The 20,911-nt window shown below is 43.7% G+C and overlaps 1 protein-coding gene across 3 annotated transcripts in view; it reads right to left on the bottom strand.

Annotated features, from left to right (window-relative positions):
• The window catches only part of dscaml1 (Down syndrome cell adhesion molecule like 1), a 494,811-nt gene that overhangs the window by 119,606 nt on the left and 354,294 nt on the right, over window positions 1-20,911 (bottom strand). For all 3 annotated transcript variants that reach the window (XM_078426581.1, XM_078426582.1, XM_078426583.1), the window contains 3 exons: window positions 15,940-16,036; window positions 12,760-12,888; window positions 7,705-7,872 (listed from right to left, as the gene is read on the bottom strand). In XM_078426581.1, the coding sequence (XP_078282707.1) occupies window positions 7,705-7,872; window positions 12,760-12,888; window positions 15,940-16,036 (394 nt within the window). The remainder of the gene's footprint in view (window positions 1-7,704; window positions 7,873-12,759; window positions 12,889-15,939; window positions 16,037-20,911) is intronic.

Genomic DNA, 20,911 nt, shown 5'->3' with positions numbered 1-20,911 from the left:
GCCGGAGACTCAGGTTCGATCCTGACTACGGGTTCTGTCTGTACGGAGTTTGTACGTTCTCCCCGTGACCTGTGTGGGTTTTCTCCGAGACCTTCGGTTTCCTCCCACACTCCAAAGACGTACACGTATGTATGTAGGTTAATTGACTGGGTAAATGTTTTTTTTTTAAATTGTCCCTAGTGTGTGTAGGATAGTGTTAATCTAAAAAAAAATCCAAAATGCAAAACCTTTGCTTCGTAGTCTCAAAAACAGCTCTAGAGTCTTATGGATATTCATAACAAAGAAATCCAATTGTATTTGCCACTATTTTGTTCTCAAATTTTAATTATGGTGGATAAATGTTCTTTCTTTTTTGCATATCCCAACTATTGTCTCAGCTAAAAAGAAGATTGAACAATAAGAGTGGAAATGTCAAATACGAGAGGCATTGCTATAAGATCAGAGGAAGAGAGTTTGAAGGAGGTGCGGTGCAGGTTATTTTATACACAGAGAATGATGGATTCCTGAAATGTGCTGTCAAGGTGAGGTGGTGAAAGCAAACAGTGGCGCTTAAGAGGCATTTAGATAGGCACATGAATATGCAGGGCAAGAGGGATATGTGCAGGCATATGAGATTTATTTTGGTATCATGTTCAGCATAGACATTGTGGGCCAAAGGGCCTGCTCTTACTTGTTCAGTTTAGTTTTTTTTAGTTTAGAGATACAGCGCGGAAACAGGCCCTTCGGCCCACCGAGTTCGCACCAACCAGCTATCCCCGCAGACTAACACACCATCCTACACACACTAGGGACGATTTACATTTATACCAAGCCAATTAACCTACAAACCTGTACGTCTTTGGAGTGTGGGAGGAAACCGAAGTTCTTGGAGAAAACCCACGCAGGTCACGGGGAGAACGTACAAACTCTGTACAGACAAGTGCCCTTGGTCAGGATCGAACCAGGGTCTCTGGCGTTGTCAGGCAGTAGCTCAACCACTGCACCGCCGTGCCGCCCAGTGGGGTACGTTTCTATATCCCACGTTCTATGATGTTGCTCAGGTAGACATGTTAAAGAAGAACCTGTCTGTGGGTTGTTAACCAGAGGGGCACCTACATCCACAGAACCAGTCCAAAGAAAGTCAGCCTTTGATAGAGTTGTCGGGGGAGAGTTAACAAAACTAAAGTGATATAAAAGCGTTCAAATAATATAGTTAAACATCCTGAAAATGATTGCCTTAATTTTATAGAACAATACAAAGGCAATTAGGGTGATTAAGCATTGTGAATAAAGGACAAAAGACGCGCTTTTTCACAGCTTGGACTCTGTCTTTTGCCCAGGAGATCCAATTAGCACAGTAGTTCAGTTGCTCCATATTTTAGTGAAAGGAACTCGGGCTATTTACAGTTTAGCACTTATTGTCTTCGAGTGGTCACTTGGGGGACTTCTGTACCAAACAACAAAGGTTCCCCCAGCAATCAACCAAAGTGCCAAACATCCAATCGACGAAACTGCTCGTGACCATCAACACAGAAACAAAAGGATCAAGGCCCCACAAGGTCACACGCAGTTGTATAACACACATGGACAAGTCATGGCTTGACCAATTTGGTCACCCTCTTATCTCACAGGTTACGGTTTGAAGCCTACTTCAGGACTGGAATTTTGTTGCACTGTCAGTTAAAACTCCAGTGGCAATGTTTCCAATTACCAGTTTCAAAAGACATTCGGACAGATATACGGACAGGAAGTGGTTTAAAGGGATATGGGCCAAATCCAGGCAAATGGGACTAGCGCAGAATGCCAATTTGATCAGCATGGATGTTTAGCCGAAGGGCCTTTTTCATGCTGAAAAGCTCCATACCTCTAATTAACAATCATCTCTGCAGCTTTACTACAGATGAGAGACTGTATTTGGCACCAGTGAATGGACTTTTGCCTTTGAGTCAAGTAATTCTGGGTTCCAGCAAATTCAGCATGAAGGTCTGGGCTAACACTTGGGAAGGACGGTGTTTGCATGTAATGCCAGAGGTGCCATCTTGGGACTACTTCAGGGATGAAGATGGCTCAAATTTCTTAGTGGTAAGACTGGAGATTTAGCATTGCCAACTTGAACCATTGCTTTTGATTGTGTTAGCCATTTTCTTACTAATACACATTGCGCCATCTTGTTCTGACTTCCTTTCACCTGAAGAAGGTCTGAAACATAGAAACATAGAAAATAGGTGCAGGAGTAGGCCATTCGGCCCTTCGAGCCTGCACCGCCATTCAATATGATCATGGCTGATCATCCAACTCAGTATCCTGTACCTGCCTTCTCTCCATGCCCCCTGATCCCTTTAGCCACAAGGGCCACATCCAGCTCCCTCTTAAATATAGCCAATGAACTGGCCTCAACTACCCTCTGTGGCAGAGAATTCCACAGATTCACCACTCTCTGTGTGAAAAAAAAAACTTTCTCATCTCGGTCCTAAAAGACTTCCCCCTTATCCTTAAACTGTGACCCCTTGTTCTGGACTTCCCCAACATCGGGAACAATCTTCCTGCATCTAGCCTGTCCAACCCCTTAAGAATTTTGTAAGTTTCTATAAGATCCAGCCTCAATCTTCTAAATTCCAGCAAGTACAAGCCGAGTCTATCCAGTCTTTCTTCATATGAAAGTCATGCCATCCCAGGAATCAATCTGGTGAACCTTCTCTGTACTCCCTCTATGGCAAGAATGTCTTTCCTCAGATTAGGAGACCAAAACTGTACGCAATACTCCAGGTGTGGTCTCACCAATGCCCTGTACAACTGCAGCAGAACCTCCCTGCTCAAATCCCCTCGCTATGAATGCCAACATACCATTCGCTGAAGAAGGATCCCGACCCATAACAGCATCTAACTATGTCCTCCAGAGATGCTACCTGACCTGCTGAGTTACACCAGCACTTTGTGTTTCTTCATCTCTGCATTACTTCACAGAAGAACAGATAAATTATCCCCAGTGACCGAGCCGATAATAATCCATCAAGCAACATGACTAAAAAATAGATGATCTGGTTATTATTCTTGAGCTTCTGGTCAGAACTTACTGCACCCAAATTGGCTGATATGTTTACTACACTCCAACTGGGACTGCATTATAGGAATACTTCAATGGCTGCACAGAGCTTTGGTGTTAATAAAAAGCCATGTCCTTCTTACTCTCTGATCATTCCACTTCATTCTCAGTCCCACTTTCTAGCTTACTCCAAAACCTTTTATCAAAACTATACATATTTCTTCTTCAAAACTTTATAGTCATGAAGTGCTTTTGAAATAACAAACAGAAATCCAGGAAACATGTAACAGGTCAGTCAGCATCTGTGGATCTTATTGGTTATTAGTTATTTATCTGTGTGCTATTGCATTTATTGGCCAGTTAAGATGCAGCTGGTAAGAATTTCATTTTCTATTGCCGGTACACATGACAATTATGATCCTTGGCTCTTGACTCAATCATCTTTCCTCCTGTGAAGTGGAATTTAATCAATTTTAGTGGAATATATGAGTCATGGCTCACAGATTCTGCAAAATTATTAGCTCAAGCCCGTATCCTACATCTGTCACATGCATCCTGAAAGTTAAAACATCAAGTATTTTATAGTCGATGTCACTTTCAAATCTAAAACCAGGGCGGCACGGTGGCGTAGCGGTAGAGCTACTGCCTTACAGCGCCAGAGACTCGGATTTGATCCTGACTATGGGTGCTTGTCTGTACATTCTCCCCGTGACCTGCATAGGTTTTCTACGAGATCCAAAGACGTTCAGGTTTGTAGGTTAATGAATGAATGAATGAATACGTTTATTGGCCAAGTATGTGCACATACAAGGAATGTGCCTTGGTGCTCCGCTCACAAATGACAACACAAACATACAGTTAACAATTAAGAATAAAGCATAAACACATCAAAACAATAAGGATACAACATTACGGTCTAAACATGTGGGTGAAAATAAACCAGAGCAAAAAAGAGACTACAGACCTTGGTTATTGAGTAGAGAGTAGTTGCTTGGTATCAATGTAAAATAATTGTCTCTAGTGTATGTAAGGTAGTGTTAATAGTTGATGCAGGAATTGCTGGTCGGTGCGGACTCAGTGGGCCGAAGGGCCTGTTTCCGTGCTTAATCTCTAAACTAAACTAAAAGTGGAATATATGTGTCATGGCCCACAGATTCTGCTCCACTATTGGCTCAAGCCTATATCCTATCCCTGTCACATGCATCCTGAAAGTTTAACCACCAAGGAGTATATTTTTTGTTGATGTGACTTTCAATTTGAAATAGTCATTCCCATCACTTAGGATGGTGGGTTTAAAACAGTGGTTTACTAAGTCAAACACAAGGAATGGCAGTGCTGGCTCGAAGGGCCGAATGGCCTCCTCCTGCACCTATTGTCTATTGCCTATTGAACTGGTTTACAAGGAATAAGGAACTGGTTTACAGAAAAAGGCACAAAGCGTTGGAGTCACCCAGTGGGTCAGACAGCATCACTGGAGAACATGGATAGGTGACATTTCGGGTCAGGACTTAAGACGTCGCTTATCCATGTTTACCAGAGATGCTGCCTGACCCGCTATGTTACTCTGGCACTTATTTTGGTTAAATAACTCAATACACTTTGGAAAGACTGTGCAAAGAACCTTGATTTGGTGAAGTTGAGTCTGTTCTTCACTGAATTTGTGATCACACTACATCAAAGATAATCAGCATATAACATTAATTGGGGCAGAGGGATTGTTTATAACGCAGTGGTCCTCAGAACTCCAGAAGAATGTAACTTGTCGAGACAAATATCCCCAGGTCATTTCAGCACCAAGGAGAGCTCCCTGCTGTCGAGCTGGTCCCAGTGGCTTCCTGCATCAAACTTACTTACAGTAGACTGAACAAAGTCTGGACTAGATTTTGAGTAAAAATGCGAGGGAGGACTTAAGCGAGTAAATGGGAGAGTGGCAGATTGTGGCTGAGAGTCACCAGAAATGAAACAAAACTTCAGACTGTTCTGGTGAGCGTCTTCATGAAAGTTGAGCGTGTTTCTATCCGAAGCTGCAATCACGTTGTACAAGGATTAAGCACCTGGTAGCATTAATTAGGCCAGTGAGTTCTCTGAAACTGGCCCTTCTCACACAAGAGGCTCAGAGAGGGCAATCAAATCACCTTTCATGATCGAGTCGTAAGGGTTGTGATCAGATGACTGTGCTCTGATTGCTCAAAACAGTGCCTGATTGCAAAAGAGTAAACAACACCCACAGTGGCTTCCCAATGGTTCAGTAAGTGAACATACTGTCTAATAAGCAAAGGTCAAGCACTGCCTTGTGACAGGTTTGCTCTACTCAACTAACAGAATGAAGTTTGACTGTCTCCCCAAAGTTAAAGAAAGAGAAAACTAGTCAGAGTGCACAACTCCTGTGTGCATGGACAGATGTTGAAAGAGTGAAAACAAAACGAGGTGCTTCCGACTGTCCCTGATCCCTACCATGTATCTATACACTGGAAACGGCTCAATTGTAAACATGTTTTGTCTTTCTGTTGACTGATTAGCACACAACAAAAGCTTTCCACTGTACCTCGGTACACGTGACAAGTAAACTAAACTGAGCGGATAAACAGGCTTGGGCACTCTCTGTGGAAGCTCTCTCAGGTAAATACATGACTGGAATGGAGCTGAGGTAAACAGGTGCCACTCTCAGGTAAATAGATGCCTGGAATTCTCAGCAGGCTACAGAGCAATCGTCATCAGAAGAGAGGGAATTGTTAATGGACAAAACTATGTTGGAAATATTAGAAACATAGAAACGTATTCACTGGAGTTTAGAAGGATGAGAGGGGATCTTATAGAGACATATAAAATGATAAAAGGACTGGACAAGCTAGATGCAGGAAAAATGTTCTCAATGTTGGGGGAGTCCAGAACCAGGGGCCACAGTCTTAGAATAAAGGGGAGGCCATTTAAAACTGAGGTGAGAAGGAGCTTTTTCACCCAGAGAGTTGTGAATTTGTGGAATTCTCTGCCACAGAGGGAAGTGGAGGCCAAATCACAGGATGAATTTAAGAGAGAGTTAGATAGAGCTCTAGGGGCTAGTGGAATCAAGGGATATGGGGAGAAGGCAGGCACGGGTTACTGATTGTGGACGATCGGCCATGATCACAATGAATGGCGGTGCTGGCTCGAAGGGCTGAATGGCCTCCCCCTGCACCTATTTTCTATGTTTCTATGTTTCTATAGAAAATAGGTGCAGGATGAGACCATTTGGCCCTTTGAGCCAGCACCGCCATTCATTGTGATCATGGCTGATCATCCACGATCATATTAGAACTAATCTAACTACCAGAAGGTAAAAATGATTGGCAGAGAACTCATGCGATCATACATTCAGTGCATCCATCATGCTGAAAAATGGCATGAGCTTCTGCAATCTAATTTTTTGGAATGCCTTTCAGGAATCATGGAGAGTTTGCTGCAATATCTGCCTGGCCAAAGGACTTCACATTAACAAGGGATTGTTCAAGTGAAATCTTTTGGCCTGACAGATTGACAATTGTCGCCTATTTCCTCGGTGATCAAAAAGAATGGCTTAGAGCAAAAATAATCTTCATGGATTCCCAGAAAAGTGGTGATTCCAGATGTGTTTGGGAATGTATCTGCTGCACCTCCATCTTGACTCTGTAATTGAGATCAACGCTGAAACATAGACCTGCATTGTGTGGTCAAGGCCGTTAAACGCTGTGTGTCGGAAGGAACTACAGATGCTGGTTTACACCAAAGATAGACACAAATTGCTGGAGTAACTCAGCGGGACGGGCAACATCTCTGGAGAGAAGGAATGGGTGATCTTTTGGGTCGAGACCCTACTTCAGTCTGATGTTCAGTCACCCACTGCTTCTCTCCGGAGATGCTGCCTGACCCGCTGAGTTACTCCAGCACTTTGTGTCTATCTTTGCAGTTAAATGCTGGCACCATCAAGGAAATGGGAATGACCAGAGATGTTGACCTTTGAGCATTAATCTTCCCAAGCAAACAAAAGGCTTGGCATTGGAGTAGTTTACTATTTCAAGTTAACAACTTGGTGTTACAGCAGGGAAATTGATAAATTGATAACTACGGACAATTTTCAATTTTACCGAAGGCAAGTAATCTGCAAACCTGTATGTCTTTGGAGTGTGGGAGTAAACCGGAGCGTCCGGTGAAAACCCATACAGGTCACGGGGAGAATGTACAAACTGTACAGACAGCGCCTTTTGTGTTCACGAATGAACTCGTGTCTCTGGCGCTGTAAGGCAGCAACTCTACCGCTGCGCCACCATGTCGCCCAATCTAGAGCAACCTTTATGACAATAGACAATAGGTGCAGGAGGAGGCCATTCGGCGCTTCGAGCCAGCACCACCATTCAATGTGATCATGGCTGATCATTCTCAATCAGTACCCCGTCCCTTTGCTCTACTGATTGCAAACTTGTATCCTCTCATTCCTTCATTTCTGGCACAATTCCAGTAAAAACACTAATTTCTTTCAAAGCCCTTGTTATTTGTCCTTAAGTGTGCTGCCCAGATTTGAGCACATTCAGTGTTAAATAATGATTTAGTATAACTTCCCATGCTAATCACATTCTTGAAGCAAACTGAATCTAAGGGCAATTTTTAGTTTGGACAATTCAGCACCAGCGATCGATCGGTGGTTGGCCCGCACTGCTCTGACTTGGTACCTGCTTCCTCTGTGCTGACAGTTGAATCTTTGCTTGAGTCACTTCTGCCGATCTTGTTGAATGAGTAGATCCTTATACTGTAGACGGAAGCTGGGTGCAGATCCACAATGTTGGCCTGGTTTATGGTTGGGTTGATGTTCCGTGTACTCTGCTTTAAGTTCCACGAGTCTGTTGGGAGGGAAAGAAACAATTGCTTTTTAAATGGGATCTGAGATAATGACATTCAACCCAGGGGGTAAAGAGGAAAAATCACTGAGGTAAGAATTGGTGCTCGCAGCTCAAACGCAAATGGCACCTTCAGCTTCAAGGATCGTATCTCAATGCTCCAACCTTGCTTAGTTTAGTTTAGAGATACGGCAAGGAAACAGGCCCTTCGGCCCACCGAGTCAGCACTCGACCAGAATTACCCGCACACAAGCTCGATCCCACACAATGGGGACAATTTTACCAAAGCCAATTAACATCCAAACCTGCACCTTTTTCTGGAATGTGGGTGGAAACTGGAGAAAAATCACACAGTCACAGGGAGAACGTACAAACTCTATACAGAACAATCTCAGGTCTCTGGCACTGTAAGGCAACAACTCTACCAATGCGCCACTGTACCGCCCCTACATTGCTTTCCTACATTACAATCGTAACTATCCTTTGAGAAATTTAATTGGTTATAAAGTAATTTGGGATTTCCAGAGGCGAGGAAAGGTGTAATAAAGCTGTAAGTATTTCCCTTTAAAATAAAATGTCCTCTGTGCCTGAAAGTGCAATTGGCAGAAAGTCTCTTTGCTCCCAGTCTGAGTATTAACCGTTTCCCATTTCAGTAATATCTTAATATAACGATGCTTCGATCAAATCATGAGATAATTCAATCTTTTAAGCAAGATGTTTCCAGTCTGTCATTTCATTAATATTACTTAATTCTAATAATTGAAGCTAATGCTGAAGTGAAAAGTGGGATTGAGTTGTGTGGGTGGAACTGCAGATGCTGGTTTAAACTGATGGTAGACAAAAAATGCTGGAGTAACTCAGCGGGACAGGCAGCATCTCTGGATAGAAGGAGTGGGTGACGTTTTGGGTCTGACTGATAAAGGGTCTCGACCCGAAATGTCACCGATTCATTTTCTCCAGAGATGCTGCCTGTCCCGCTGAGTTACTCCGGCAATTTGTGTATATCTTTAGTAGGATTTTTTTAGATTTTTAGATTTAGAGATAGAGCGCAGAAACAGCCCCTTCGGCCCACCGGGACCGTGCCGCCCAGCGATCCCCGCACATTAACACTATCCTACACACACTAGGGACAATTTTTTTAAACATTTGCCCAGCCAATTAACCTACAAACCTGTACGTCTTTGGAGTGTGGGAGGAAACCGAAGATCTAGGAGAAAACCCACGCAGGTCACGGGGAGAACATACAAACTCCGTCCAGACAGCACCCGTAGTCAGGATCGAACCTGAGTCTCCGGCGCTGCATTCGCTGTAAGGCAGCAACTCTACCGCTGCACCACCGTGCCGAAGATTGAGTTAATACATCAGATTTTAAGAGTTGCACAGAAGTTCATAACTTCACGGGGCAGAATTGGGCCATTCAGCCCATCAAGTCTACCCAGCCATTCAATCATGGCTGATCTATCTTTCCCTCTCAACCCCATTCTTCTGCCTGCCCCATAACCCCTGGCACACTTATTAATCAAGAATCTGCCTTAAAATATCCATTGACTTGGCCTCCACAGCCGTCCGTGGCAATGAATTCCGCAGATTCACCAACCTCTAACTAAAGAAATTCCTTCTCATCTTTCTAGAAGTACGTCCATTTATTCTGAGGCTATGGTCTCTGGTCCTAGACTCTCCCACTAGTGGAAACATCCTCTCTTAACATCACATAACAAATAGATAGTGCAAAGTCTCATTACTGAGGGAACATACAGCCTCTACATTCCATTCCACATTGGAAAGAACAGTTTCAAGCCAAAGCTTAGTTTAGTTTAGTTTAGAGATACAGCACGGAAACAGGCCCTTCGGCCCACCAAGTCCGTGCTGACCACGATCCCCGCACACTAACACTATCCTACTCAGAATTTACAATTTTTACCAAAGCCAATTAACCTACAAACCTGTATGTCTTTGGAGTGTGGGAGGAAACCAGAGCACCCAGAGAAAACCCACGCAGGTCACGGACAGAATGTACAAACTCCGCACAGACAGCACCTGTAGTTCGGACCGAACCCGGGACTCTGGTGCAGTAAGGCAGCAATTCTACAGCTGCCCCAAAGCGAAATCTGACAAAAGGACTTTATCAAAAAGAATGATTTGAGCAAACTTGCATTTCATCAATGAACCTATCTACAGAAAACAACGATAATTATAATCAAATCCAACAGATGTTGTTTATGGTCAATAGCAATAACTGGTCAAATATCTCCCTTACATTGATTTATTTCTACTGATAAACATGATAGAAATGTATTACGTGTACGCATGGATTAGCTAAAAAAAAGTGTCAGATTAGAATTGATTATACAGAAGTATGATGAATGATACACCCAACAATCTTATCAAACTCTGATAGAATACATTGTGTATAATTAATGTCTGCAGCCCTTGTACAATATTAATTTACAAAATTTAATCATATTTTAATCTCTCCTGGTATGGCAGCAACAGGATTTAGTTTTCTTGCAATGAATTTAAATTGTCAATTAGATTCCTTGAATAACTACTGCAGACCCCTTAATAATGTCTTGGGAGCTGGGCAGAAAGTGGATTTTAAACACAGTACAAAGGTGGCATTTAAAGAGCCGCCCATGTTTTCAGAGCGTAATAATCAATAAGCTTTACCAGATGAGCACTTCTTAACGGTTGACCAAGCAAGAAAGAAGCCCAAATGGAGAACCACAAGGTATCTGAACATTAGTAGCAACCTGCATTCACGTAGAATCTTCAATTGTTATGTTTAGTTCAGTTTAGAGATACAGCGCAGAAACAAGCCCTTCGGCCCACTGAGGCCGCACCGACCAGCAATCCTGCACATTCACACCACCCTACACACACACTACCCTACACACACTAGGGACATTTTTTACATTTATACCAAGCCAATTAACCTACAAACCTGTACATCTTTGGAGTGTGGGAGGAAACCGAAAATCTCAGAGAAAATCCATGCAGGTCATGGGTTGTGTAATTTTAATGCCTATTTAATGCTTTTATTGTTGGACTGTGGGTGACTGAATTTCGTCCAATATTGGATGACAAATAAAGCTATCTTGAATCTTGAATCTTGAATCTTGAGAACGTACAAACTCCGTACAGACAATCACCCATAGTCAGGATTGAACCCGGGTGTCTGATGCTGTAAGGCAGTATCTCTAACGCTGTGCCACTGTGCCGCCCGTGCCTGAATGTTCGGCTTGGCAGGCATCTTTGAGGTTAGAACAGACGACGGTCAGTTGAATTTGTTATTTGCGCTTCTGGCATGACATTAGTCACTCGATCAAAATTTTACCCTGCATACAAATCAACGGATGCAGATCTTAAATGGAGGTTAAGAAAAGGATGCAAAATGCTGGAGTAACTCAGCAGGTCCGGCAGCATCTCTGGAGAACATGACGTTTCAGGTCAGGACCCTTCTTCAGACTGATTCATTGAGGGGAGGGGAGGGGAGGAATGCTAGGAGGAGAGGCAGGACAAAGCATGGCAGGCAACACAGGTGAGGGAGGTGGGTGGGGTTGATGGTCAGATGTTCGGAACAAAGACCAGAGATTAGAATAGGTGTGAGGCAAATGAAGGCGTTGGGCACAGGTCTAAGAGCCTCATTACTTCAAGTGGTGCTGTCAGGGCTTTCAGGATGTCCATCTTTCTCCTGGTAGGTTGTTCCATTAACTTTTCATCATAATTGATGGGCTTCACTCCAATGGCCTCTTTGCACCCAATGTCCTCAGCAACCATCCCCATCTCCATTATCTGCAGCTCACTCCATTATCTGCAGCTCACTCCATTAACTGTTTGAATCTTCCTCCACACAAAAGTTCCATCAAAGCCCCATGCTCACACGACTCTCTCCCCAACTCCTTCCTCCGTGATCCCCACAATGGGAGATTATGGATGGCCTCTTTTACCAAGCACTTTGCTTTGAATGTTGGGCATGCTTCAACAGCCCAGGGTAATAGTTGCTGTCAACCACAACTTATGCAACTCTGATGTATTTTACAAGAGCACAGCAAACACTACAGCACAGACGGAAAGATTAGGACAGATAACTATATGTTTGGAACACTGTAGAGCGCAGGAAGGAACTGCAGTTGCTGGTTAAAACCAAAGATAGACACAAGAAGCTGGAGTAACTCAGCGGGACAGGCAGTATCTCTGAAGAGAAGGAATGGGTGAAGCTGAATCATTGGCTGAATCTTCTTCAGACTGAAGGAGGGTCTTGACCCGAAACGTCACCGATTCTTTCTCTCCAGAGATGCTGCCTGTCCCGCTGAGTTACTCCAGCTTTTTGTGTCCATCTTCACTGTAGAGGAGAGGAAGGCAGTGATGTGCAGAGGTTAAGGGAAGGAACTCTAGAGTTTGGGCCTGTATTATCGGAAGGCAGAGCCGTGTGTAGTTTTGAGATCAGGATGAATGAGGAGTTTTAGGGTGGGGGTTGACCCCGGGGTGAAATGTCTTAAAAATTGAGGCCCTGGTAGTTAAGAAACCAATGTGCGTCCATGAATTTGTGCTGGATGAAAGAGACTTGGTACGAGATGGAATCTCCGTGGGAGAGCCATTGAAGGCAGAGACCAACCGGGAAACCATTGGAATGATCAACATAAAATTGGGGAGTTCAGCGGCAGATGAAAGCATGACTGTGTTATATCCGGTCCAAGTTGTGGAGATGATGCGGGGCTGGATGCCTATCTCAGGCTAAATAGGATGCTGCAGTTAGTTTCATTCCGGTTTACACAATGGGAAGGCTGGGGATTGGAATGACTGGCAAAGGAATGAGGCTAACATGCTCCTCGGAAGACAACGATGAAGGGGGAGGTGGTTGCCATTGAAGAGAGACCAGTGACTACCCACCTGACTTGTTCTTGTACTCAATGTCAAAGCCGAGGATGAGGCTGTTTCCGTCAAATCTCTGAGTCCAGCGGAGGTTCATGCTGCGTGCCTTCACTTCTCTGATCTCCAGCTCAGGAGGGTCTGGAGGCTCTGTGGAGAAGGCAGGACAGAGGTGTGCATGAGCTCATTCACCCTTCACTGTACAGTTTCATCTTTGCCATCTATTACATTTTCTACCTGGTGTATTATTCCCTGCAAATGATACAATTAATCTTCTCAGAATCAAGCGATAACTAAAAATAATATTTTCTAGGAACAATCATGTATAGTGTGTGATGATTTATAAAACTCTTCTTAATTTGCGACCATTATTTTGAAACCAATTTAATAGAGATTCAACATACAGTTTGTTTGTACGTTCTCCCCGTGACCTTCTCTCTGGGTTCTCCAGTTTACTCCCACACTCCAAAGGCGTACAGGTTTGTATGTTAATTGGCTTTGGTAAAATTGTAAAATTGTAAATTGTAAATTGTAAATAGTCCCTAAAGGTTGTGGGATAGTGTTTGTGTATGGGGTGTTCGCTGGTCGGCACGGGCTCAGTGGGCCGAAGGGCCTGTTTCTGCGCTGTATCTCTAAAGTCTAATATCTAACGTCATTGCTTTCCATCTTGCTTATCACTGCAAACTCCTTGACAGCGTTGACGTCAAAAGGGCAAACCTCTAGAAGAACAGAATCAACGGAGAGCAGGAATGAAGTTAACTAGATCATTTATCTCTCCTCTACTTGCACCATTGCACTTTACTGTGACATGGCTGGTGGCTCCATGACCTTGTCAAACCCCCACGCAAGAGGTTTTGTCAGCTCCAGGTGGTTTATCAGCTTAACAGCATCTCAGGTCACGTCGCCAAAGGGATGAGAGTAAATTCATGACTTTGATCATTTCTGACTGGCGATCATAATGAGCCTGCCGTGACGTTGCTTTGTAATTGGGATAGGTGAATAGGCCATTGGTGAGACTAAACCTGAAGCACAGTGCACAAAGTTGGTCATCTTCTTCAGGGGCGATTGGAGGCATTTCAGAGAAGGATCACTTGATTGATTCCAGGGTTGAAGAGATTTTCTAACATGGAAACGTTAAGCAGGTTGGGCCCATACAGATTGGATTTAGAAGAATGAGATGTGCTCTGCATGAACATGTTTGATTTCGAAGGTGTTGATGAAGTAGATGGCGAGAGGATGTTGCTCTACATGGGGGAAATCAAGATCAGGGGGGAATGGTCTCAGTGAAGGGATCGGACATTTAAGATGGAGATGCGCGGGGATTCTTCTCTCAGAAGGTTGCGTGGTTATTTAAATACTCTTCCCCTGGCAGCTTTTGCCTCAAGTCTCAAGGTTGAGGTAGAAGTATTTTTGGCGCACAAACTGACATTGAAGTGGAGCTGAGGCACCAGGACGACCAGAGGAGCAGGCTTGAGGAACCATATAGATGCTCCTGTTCTTATTTCTTGTATCCTTATGAAGATAACCATGTCACTTTCAAAGCAACTGAGCAAAATGTAATTAAGTCACCCTCATTAAGGAAAACTGTTCTTGGGATTTATGAACCTATTCTCAATGCATTGTTGTGTAGCAAAAAAAACTGCAGTCTGAAGAAGGGTCTCGACCCGAAACGTCACCCATTCCTTCTCTCCTGAGATGCTGCCTGACCTGCTGGGTTACTCCAGCATTTTGTGTCTACCCTCGATGCATAGTTGTTTTCTCCAAATCTTTATGGTTCTCTTGAACGTACTCTGTGTGTTGAGATGGTTCAAAGGTTTGGCATTGTAAGTAATGGTGGTGGGTTAACTTGTTCCGATTTCAATTGCTGCTTCACATTGAATTAGTTTGTCTACAAACCGACCTCAGCATCCACAGATTTTTGAGGTGGAAATGAACAAGAGTTCCCAATTATGTTGGAAATGCAGGTGGGGATATCGGAAAACAGTAATTCCGTGAGTTCCATCGTGGTTTTTTTTATGATAACAAAATACATATTCCATTTATAAAAGTCCATGAAATGCTTAATGTGAGGAAGACAGCTGACACACTCATTGTGTGGGAACGGTTAAAAGGATCTAATTGAGGTGTTAAAGATGATTAAAAGATTTACTGGTAGTATAAGAAAATAACTGCAGATGCTGGTACAAATCGAAGGTATTTATTCACAAAATGCAGGAGTAACTCAGCAGGTCAGGCAGCATCTCGGGAGAGAAGGAATGGGTGACGTTTCGGGTCGAGACCCTTCTTCAGACTGATGTCAGGGGGGCGGGACAAAGGAAGGATATAGGTGGAGACAGGAAGATAGAGGGAGAACTGGGAAGGGGAGGGGAAGAGAGGGACTGAGGAACTATCTAAAGTTGGAGAAGTCGATGTTCATACCACTGGGCTGCAAGCTGCCCAGGCGAAATATGAGGTGCTGTTCCTCCAATTTCCGGTGGGCCTCACTATGGCACTGGAGGAGGCCCATGACGGAAAGGTCAGACTGGGAATGGGAGGGGGAGTTTACTGGAATAGGCAAGGTAAAACCATTTCCCCAGGGTACAGACATGATTGAATGCGGAGTAGACTTGATGGGCCGAATGGCCTAGTTCTGCTCCTATCACTTATGAGCTTATGAGCTAATGTTCCTTCTCTTTTGGCTCACTTGCCTCGTTGAATGTGGCTGAACCAAACCAGAGGAACGAGAGGCCTATAATCGACGTTGAATCTAGACTGCAGCTGACAAGATGCTGATGACAGGATTGATGAATATCAATAATTTCCATGGTCCATCAGAACCCACCCATCGGTATACAGGCCTATTGATAACTATAACCTGTACAATACTATTAATAAACATAAACAATGAGAAATAATGCTTCATTAAATTCCTGCACCAAGCGTGAGCTAAAGAAGCCCTCTGTTCTGTTGGCTGTCAATTTTAACTTCAGTATGTGCATTTGCAATTATCAGTTCTAATGCATCCTAGTGATGTGGTGTGCTGCCTTGAATGGGGAACATTCAAGGAAATGCTTGAGAGCATGTATTGGTTTGTAACACTTTGCACTTTAGGCTGTATTTGGCCCCAGAACCCATGACTGAACCCATGCACTCTGTCATGTTTATCAGGAGCAAGCTTTATATCTGAGATAAATTGAGCCAAAATATCATTGCATGGAATACCTTGAACTGTGAGCTGAATCAGTCCTCGATCCTCTCCATAGGAATTGATCGCGTGGCAAGAGAAGAAGCCAGAATCTCCACGATCGGCAGGTATGATCTGTAGGAGACAGCCACACAACGGGACATTTGTTTAACAATGCACCAAACATTGGTATTCTCTAGTCCAATGCACTCCTGATTCACTGAAACAGGAGCTAGGTTCTTCAATATGGCAATTACGGTAAATGTCGCAATCAGGGTAAATAACTAGAAACTTGTTAGCTCTGGAAGTGCCACGTGTTAGCCTTTCTGGATCCAGGATTACCTGTCCATGTGTGACCTTACTGGGTCCAAGGCATCCATGGTGCCACAAAAATACATAATTAAAACAAATATTGAGCCAAAATGGAAGCAAACCTCACAATTAAACTATTGCCAAACACTGTCCTTCCAGCCACCATTCACCCACTTCCAAAATTCCTTGTCTGATCCCAAACGCAACTTAAATCCTTGGGTAACATCAGCCTCTTTGCCACTGATGAGTTGACGCAGTCCCGTCCACATTTGCTCGGGCAATTGAAGCCTGTGTTCCAGTAAGCTTATACCAGTCCGGGTCTCATCCAATTTCTAGGCAGGTTTATCACATCTTATCGACAGGTTAAATTCTTGTTTCATGAACCGGACACTAACATTGAGCTGATTCCTAAATGACAGGTACTATCACAATGTTTAAGAAGCATTTAGATGGGTACATGGCTAGGGTAGGTTTAGAGGGGTACGGGCCAAACACGGGCAGGTGGGACTAGTGTAGATGGGGCATTTTTATAGGTGTGGACAAGTTGGGGCAAAGGGCCTATTTCCATGCTGTAAGACTATGACAGGTCAATGGCAGAAAAATATTCTTTTGGGGATTTTCTCTTTCATCCTGAGTCTACCCTCACATTTCCTGTACCAAGACATGCCCAAAAATAATAAGTCAGAGTCAACATGCGGAATGGAGAAGCACAAACCCTTTGCAAAGTGTTTGCCTAAAGTTTCTCTGATGGGAAAAATGAAAATTTGACATTGTCAAACATGTCTTCTGTCCCGATGAAAGATCTTCACCAAAAATGTTGACTATCCTTTTGCCTCCATAGATCCTGCCTGATCCACTGAGTTCCTCCAGCAATTTGTTCTTTACTGCACAAAGTCAGTGTGTTATTAGTGGTCCTATCTTGGGAACTCTATGCTATTTAATATAACTCATTCTTATGTTAGGGGGACAATATTGAAAGGTGAAAACAAGATAGTATAGATTCGACTGCAGTGAAAACTAAAAATAAAATATTTATAACGAGAAAATTACCAGAAATTTGACAGAAAGTCCTACTGGAACTAAAAGGTGTAAATTGTACATGCAGCAAAGTAGGATTCTCTTGTGTTTTATATGCGGAAAACATAGTGTCAGATTTGTGGTGGAGGGATGTGAAAATCGTTTCACTAGGTTGCTGCCAACAGGAGGACTTTAGACTTTAGCGATACACAGAAACAGACCTTTCGGCCCACAGTGTCCGCACCGACCAGCGATCATCCTGTAAACTAACACTATCCAAATTCCTCAGGGCCATTTTACAACTTACTGAACCCAATTAACCTACATACCTGCACGTCTTTGGAGTGTGGGAGGAAACCAGAGCACCTGCAGAAAACCCAGGCGGTCATCGGAACAACATGCAACTTCCGTTTAGATGACAGTCAGGATCAAACCCGGGTCTCTGGCGCTGTAAGGCAGCAATTCTACTGCTGTGCCACTGTGCCGCCCTTACAAGAAAGCTGGTACTTTGTGCAGAAGGTGGCAATTTTTATTCATGCCCAGAATTTCTCAATCTATTGCACTAGAAACCATCATTGAGCTATCATCCTCTCTTGTACAGCACCAACAACTTTGGATAACGTTGGTCACCGGCATGCCCTCTGTCCTCTCTCCACCCCTCCCCTCCCCTCCTCTGCAATTTACACCCATGCTTCTCCCACTTTTCCCACTCTGATCAGAGGTCATTGACGTTTACTCCTGTTAAGTCTCTATTTATGTTTCTTTCTCCACAGTTGCTGCTTAACCCATTGAGTCTCTCCAGCATTTTCTCCTTTTATCATTGGACCAAGCACTTCACACTTAAATTACTGCTTTCCTGGTTCAAACAAATCACATCTAATTAAACATCAACACAACAAATTTGACTTGACTTGACTTGACCTTTGATTAATATGTTTCCCGTCACCAGACTAAGGTATGCCCAACTGAGCTGGCAAAATACATGAATGGAAATATAGAACACATAGCAGGACGGCACAGTTATCATATTTTCACTTAGAATCATAGTGCCACGCAGCATGGAAACAGGTCATCAGCTCAAATCGTCCAAGCCCACCAACATGCCATCTATGGTCGAGTCATTTGCCCACATTTGACCCATATCTCTCTGTACCATTCATATCCATGCACCTGTCCAAATATCGTTTAAATGTTGTTATTGCACCTGCATCAATCATCTCCTCTTCCAGAGGACAGAGGAGGGCCATTCAGCCCATCTTGTCCTTACTGGCTCTTAGAGAAGACGCATCAGTATCTTTGCACAAGCTATCTCCTCACAATCTGTTCTCACTCACAAGTGTATCAGCTCCCTTCTGATTGATTTGCCATCCACCAAGGGGCAAGTTGGTGTTGTGAACAAACCCAACAAGCTCACCTCCTTGTGGTGTAGGAGGAGAGGCAGCCCCCAGGGGAAACCCACTCACAGAGGGATCATGCACTGGATGTCGGGATCGAAGCTGGGTTGCTGAAACTGGCAATAATGCTAACTCCTGTACCACTGTGTTCCCCATGTTCCCATAGCATTGATCCATCACTTAAAATGACCATAAATTTCAAAAGTCGTGAGTCGCAGAAATCCTCTGCCCTTTTGCAAAATTGTCATCCAGAACATTATGGGAAATGAACAGATAATACACTTCACTTTGGTTTGAAACTTCTTAAAAATTAACATAGAGGACCCTGCATGCTTATTACAACTCAAGGTTAAAACGGTGCAAATTTGCAGTGTAAAATATAAATGTCAAGGTGACTATAAATGCAATGGAGATGACCTCCTTTAAAATCATAAAAAAATAGATTTTATTTTAATTGGAGACATAGACCAAAACAGCAAATGAGGTAGTTGGAGTATTCAATTAAACGTTTAATGTGCTCAATGTGTCTTCAGTTTTGCAACCCCTCTTTTGTCAAAAGCTTTGGGATTGATTCTAATCAGTGCTGCGATATTTTTAATCAGACTCGGCAACTTGAGGTTGAAAAAAAAGTGATTAGATTGGAACGGCAACTCTGCTGATCTATTCAAGGCTCACGGTTTGCCGTGAAGTGCCAATTTTCGCAGCTGAAGATTCTTGTTCTTACACTATGGGCATAGACAACAAGTGATAAGCCACTTATTCCAACCCGATAATGCTACTCATTCGAGTCACAGAATTAAATCCACCCTTAGGTAAATATTTGACTTCATACTGAGCCACAATAAAAAAAAGTCTACCTTGTGCTATGTCAACTGCTGGGCTTGAGAGATGTTCTCCTTCATTTCTCACGACCACAGTGTCTCGGCCAGCAACTCAACTACTTTATTGCTCTGCTGATCACGTCTGCCTCCACAAACCTTTCCATCCTGAAGATGTTTATTTTTAGTCAATAAAGACTATGTTAATAAAGTTTGCACTATAGTACGGCTGCTGCTACAGGATGGATGAAAGGTCCCAGCAGCATCCCATCCCTGGAAGTCTGTCTATCCCCAAGAGGAAATTCTACCTCATTAACTAAGAATCCAACTTACTTTTCCCTGCCCTGTAGGAAGTCAAGTCAAGTCAGGTCAATTTTATTTGTATAGCACATTTAAAAACAACCCACGTTGACCAAAGTGCTGTACATCAGTTCAGGTACAAAGAACAAACATACAATGGCACACAGACATAACAGCACATACATAAACAGTTCACAGCGCCCCCTCAGAGGGCCTGAAACGCGAGGGAGTAAAATAAGTTTTGAGCCTGGACTTAAAGGAGTCGATGGAGGGGGCAGTTCTGATGGGGAGAGGGATGTTGTTCCACAGTCTAGGAGCTGCAACCACAAAAGCGCGGTCACCCCTGAGCTTAAGCCTAGACCGCGGGATAGTCAGTAGCCCCGAGTCGGCGGACCTGAGGGACCTGGAGATAGAGTGGTGGGTTGGAAGATTTTTGATATGGAGGGGGGGGGGGGCAAGCCCGTTTAGGGCTTTGTATGTGAATAGGAGGAGCTTGAAGTTGATTCTGTACTGTACTGGGAGCCAGTGGAGAGAGGCCAGAATCGGGGTAATGTGGTCCCTTTTACGGGTACCCGTCAGGAGTCTCGCTGCGGCGTTTTGGACCAATTGCAGACGGGACAGGGATGATTGGCTGATCCCAGTGTATAGGGAGTTGCAGTAGTCTAGGCGGGAGGAAATGAATGCGTGGATTATTTTTTCAATGTCGTCAAATTGGAGGAATGGTTTGATTTTAGCTATCTTACGAAGCTGGAAGAAGCTGGCTTTTACCACAGCGTTGACTTGCTTGTCAAACTTTAATGCAGAGTCAAATATCACGCCAAGGTTTTTGACATGCGGTTTGACTAGGGAGGATAGGCTTCCAAGGCTGCCTGTTATCGTTTTGATGGAGTCGGGGGAGGGGGCGAATAGGATGACCTCAGACTTGCTCTCGTTTAGTTGAAGGAAGTTCTGTGCCATCCAACATTTTATGTCAAGGCAGTGCATGAGGCTGATTAAATTTGACCGGTTGTTGGGTTTCAGGGGGAGATAAAGCTGTGTGTCATCCGCATAGCAGTGGAAAGAAATGCCGTGCCTTTGAATGATTTGGCCGAGGGGGGCATGTACGGAGAGAAGAGAATGGGGAATGGAGAATGAGGAAGGAACTGCAGATGCTATTTTATGACCAAGAT

Source organism: Rhinoraja longicauda, chromosome 32 (genome assembly GCF_053455715.1).
Source record: "Rhinoraja longicauda isolate Sanriku21f chromosome 32, sRhiLon1.1, whole genome shotgun sequence".
Lineage (NCBI taxonomy): Eukaryota > Metazoa > Chordata > Chondrichthyes > Rajiformes > Arhynchobatidae > Rhinoraja > Rhinoraja longicauda.
The sequence above is the reverse complement of the archived record's forward strand: the minus strand, read 5'-3'. Positions and strand labels throughout refer to the sequence as shown.